General features: G+C 40.1%; 1 protein-coding gene across 1 annotated transcript in view; it reads right to left on the reverse strand.

Moving 5' to 3' along the window:
* Positions 1-2,045: 2,045 nt before the first annotated feature.
* GAN (gigaxonin) overlaps positions 2,046-3,579 on the reverse strand; it is a gene marked incomplete at its 5' end in the record, with an annotated part of 14,207 nt that continues 12,673 nt past the window's right edge. The window contains 2 exons of the mRNA XM_009074092.1: positions 2,046-2,227; positions 3,132-3,241. Of these exons, the coding sequence (XP_009072340.1) occupies positions 2,046-2,227; positions 3,132-3,241 (292 nt within the window). The remainder of the gene's footprint in view (positions 2,228-3,131; positions 3,242-3,579) is intronic.

Genomic DNA, 3,579 nt, shown 5'->3' on the forward strand with positions numbered 1-3,579 from the left:
GATACTTAGGAACATTCATCACTTTTGAATAGGGGATCTTGGCACTTTGAGAAAAAAAATGGATCCATGTTCAGATTTTTGTCAAAAAAGGGAAGTTTTACAGATAAACTAACAGCACTTGATTTATTTCACAAGACAGCCAAGGATGGAAATAGTGGTTCACATTTCTGTAGTAAAGCATTATATATAAATTTTAAATCTAAAGACATATATATATACACACACCAAGTTTACTGCAATGCATAAATATATAAACTTTTTAATATGCCAACTAATATAGGTCAGAAAAATCGATGTATATAGTTCAAGTTTTGCAGCACTTCAGCATTGTAAAAAATAAAAATAAAATAAATAATTGTCAATGGACTGGCTGCTGCCCTTTTGTCTTCCCCCCACCCCTTTGCTCAGAAATCAGAGTAATTCCAACCACACACATCAGCACTATGGAAGGACTGAGCAGAACTACGTTTCACAATGTCTCTTCAAGGAGTACTTAGTGAAATATCACTATTTCGTACTAGTTTGGGATTGCATTTCAGCATATCTAAGATGATTCCATAGAGATGCTGAAGGTTTACACTAACACAACTGAGGGCAGAGGTTGGCTTGTCTGAGGTCCACAAAGTTGCAGAGTGGAAAGTCTTGTAAGTCGTGATAATACTGGTTGTACAAAGTCTTTTTCTGAAGGGCAGGAGGTCTTATTTCTATTTCCATCTCTCCCGTTTTATTTCTCTTAAATAAATACAGGTTACATCCCACCCATCACAACAATAATGAAATCAAAAACTGAGGTAAAAGTGTTCTACCAGCTGATCCTCACTACGAACAGAAGTCAAATATCGCTACTGATGTGAACGAGGCTTAGTAAGAGAGAAAATGCAAGAGATACCAAAGTTCTTCACTGTAACCACAGCATAAAACCAGCTCTCAAAGTCAGACAGCAGTAAACAAGACTGAACCTTAGCACGGAAATCATTAGTAAACCAACTTTTGATCCCAATTTAAAGCCGCTGTACAAATTTTCCTTAACTCTTAGTCCAAAAACATCACGTTTTCTGCAGAAGAAACGCACCCTTGTCGTATTTCACCTTTGTTCTAAGAGAGATTAAACGCACCTTTCTAAAAATCCTCAGGCTGAAAAACCATTCTTAGCTTGCAAGTGATCTGAAGTAAAAAGGAACACAACCGATTTGTGTTTTCGCTTTTACCAAAAGCAGCAATCAACAGTAACCATTCCAAACGCTGCTTCCCTTCCCACTTCAAGGAAAACAGCCACCAAAGCCCACCCAGAAGTGCATGCCACCCACCTGTAGACCAGTTCATCAGGCTATCCGAATGACAGCGTAGAAAAAAACAGTTTACTTCTCTGTAGTATACTGTATCCATTTCAGATTAGTCCATTTTTAAATATATTAAAAATATTTGTAGGAATGAAAACATTGCAAATGAATGAAAAAACCATATGTACACACCTCCACCATTTTTAGGCACAGACCTTGTCTTTTGAGGAAGGACTAGAAATAAAAGGTGCAACGACCAACATCTCCTATGGCATTAGGCTCCAGCAGTCTTTGCAGCACACCAGGGAGGTTGGTTATGGTATAGCTTCTGTGTATTACAGCTATCCAGTCCAAGATAGCAAATTTATTCGTATCCGTTCCCCTCGGGGGAAACGCACGTGAAATCTTTTTTTGCTTCTCAATAAGCTTCGCCAAAGGAAACCAATTCCCACCGGTTTCAGACAAAAAAACTCCTTCGATAACATGGATTGAACTCCAAATGGTTATGACTGAAGGTGTTTCCTCGATCTCCCCTTTTATTTTCCCCCCTCTCTTCTTTTTAATGTATACTTAAGTTATTTGTTCCCGAAACAAGAACTGAGACTCAAGCTTTTTTAAGCATTTAAAACAAAAACAGTTACCATACCAAAGCACAGCATACAGTGTAAGTTTCAGCTGTAATTTCTCAGCTTTTTCCTTTATATAGAGCTAGATTATGGTGGACTGTGCAGAATTCTTCCAGTCTCCTCCCCTCCAGCACACGGCTCACGGAGAAGGAACGCGGATGCGGAACAACCCTTGCTGAAGCTGCAGTCGGAAGAGTTTGCAGTTTGCGATCCGCAGCGCTGCGCAGCCGGTGCGGCGCAGGTCCGACGGGAACAGGGGCTTAGTGCGCTGCCAGGTGCCTGTGCTTCTCTTAAATTCTCTAACATAGTCATAATTTGTACCTAAAGTCACACACAAAAAAAAAAAGATTAAATGCTTAAAACACACTAGCTACCACCACACTTAACCTCTAAGGTGGCAAATACGTGAACAAGAGCACGGGCAGGAACATGAATCAGTTTCTGGACGGATGGTTGAAATTATTGTCAAAGTGGAACTACTATGACACTTCTGATCAACTTAAACCCACCATGTTTGGAATTTTGCTTGTTCGTATTTTGTGCAAAGCCTTGTTGCACACTCATACATGTCCACAAGGCCATGAAAGCTTGTAGGATCCTAGGATCATCAAGGCTGGAAGAGACCTTAAGATCATCGGGTCCAACCATTAACCTGCCACTCCTATAACCCCTAAACACTGAACCATATCTTCCAGTCCCAGATCCAAACACCTCTTAAACACTTCTAGTCTAAAGACATCCTACTCTTCCAAGAGTGACAGTACGTGATCAGATGCTGAAAGCTGAGAACTGACTATGTTTGTTAGCACACATTGACTTGGTTGAGATTTAGAGCCAAGACTCACTATCCATTTGAACCCCTGGATGATGTCCTCAAAATGCAAAACTGCCTGCTTAGCGCTGCAAGACAGGAGACACAACTTCAGGCACTAACAGCTTTTCTGACATTTAGATAAAAGCAGTGACACACTCTTAGTCTTGACCTCTTCTGACCCTCAAACTAATCAACCAAACCAACCCAATGGTTGGAGCAACGAACTTGTTTCTGAAGAGTTTCAAAACCAACCTGTACATTTCTGCATGTCCAACGTAACTCCTCTGTACCACAGTAGCTTAGAACAGAGTCTCAGCCTCTTACTCTAAAAGTGTTCAGTATCATCAGTGCCAAGTATTTAAAAGATTGGAAGGAAATAAGCAACAAGAGGTTAAGAACTCTAGTTCTGACCTGTATCGAGATCTCCAATCACATATATACTGGCTCCGATGGGCACAGCTCCATATACGAAAGAAGAACTAGTTGGGATACACAGGTTCTGGTCGTTGAGATAAATCCACCTGTAAAAAAAATAATTAAAAAACAAAATGTGATTTTTATTGAGCACATTAAAAAATAATCCATATTCTTTTTGCACCTGTAATCTTTGACTCAAAAGCAGAGCGTACATGTTAATTTCTTACGTAAAAACTGTTGGGAATGTTGTCTAATTTGGGACAGTCCTGGCTTCTCCTAGCCAGGAAGAGCAACTGGTACTACTGTATACTGAAGTGGCTTTATTTCAGAATTACTCCACTCATCCGTGTACTTTACCTACAATAAATTCTACTTACAGCCACCCAGTGTGACCTTCTGGAAGAGAGCAGGCATGTTAGAGAGCCAACAACAGCTATGCCAG

The sequence above is a fragment of the Acanthisitta chloris genome, unplaced genomic scaffold (assembly GCF_000695815.1).
Source record: "Acanthisitta chloris isolate BGI_N310 unplaced genomic scaffold, ASM69581v1 scaffold27954, whole genome shotgun sequence".
NCBI classification, from domain to species: domain Eukaryota; kingdom Metazoa; phylum Chordata; class Aves; order Passeriformes; family Acanthisittidae; genus Acanthisitta; species Acanthisitta chloris.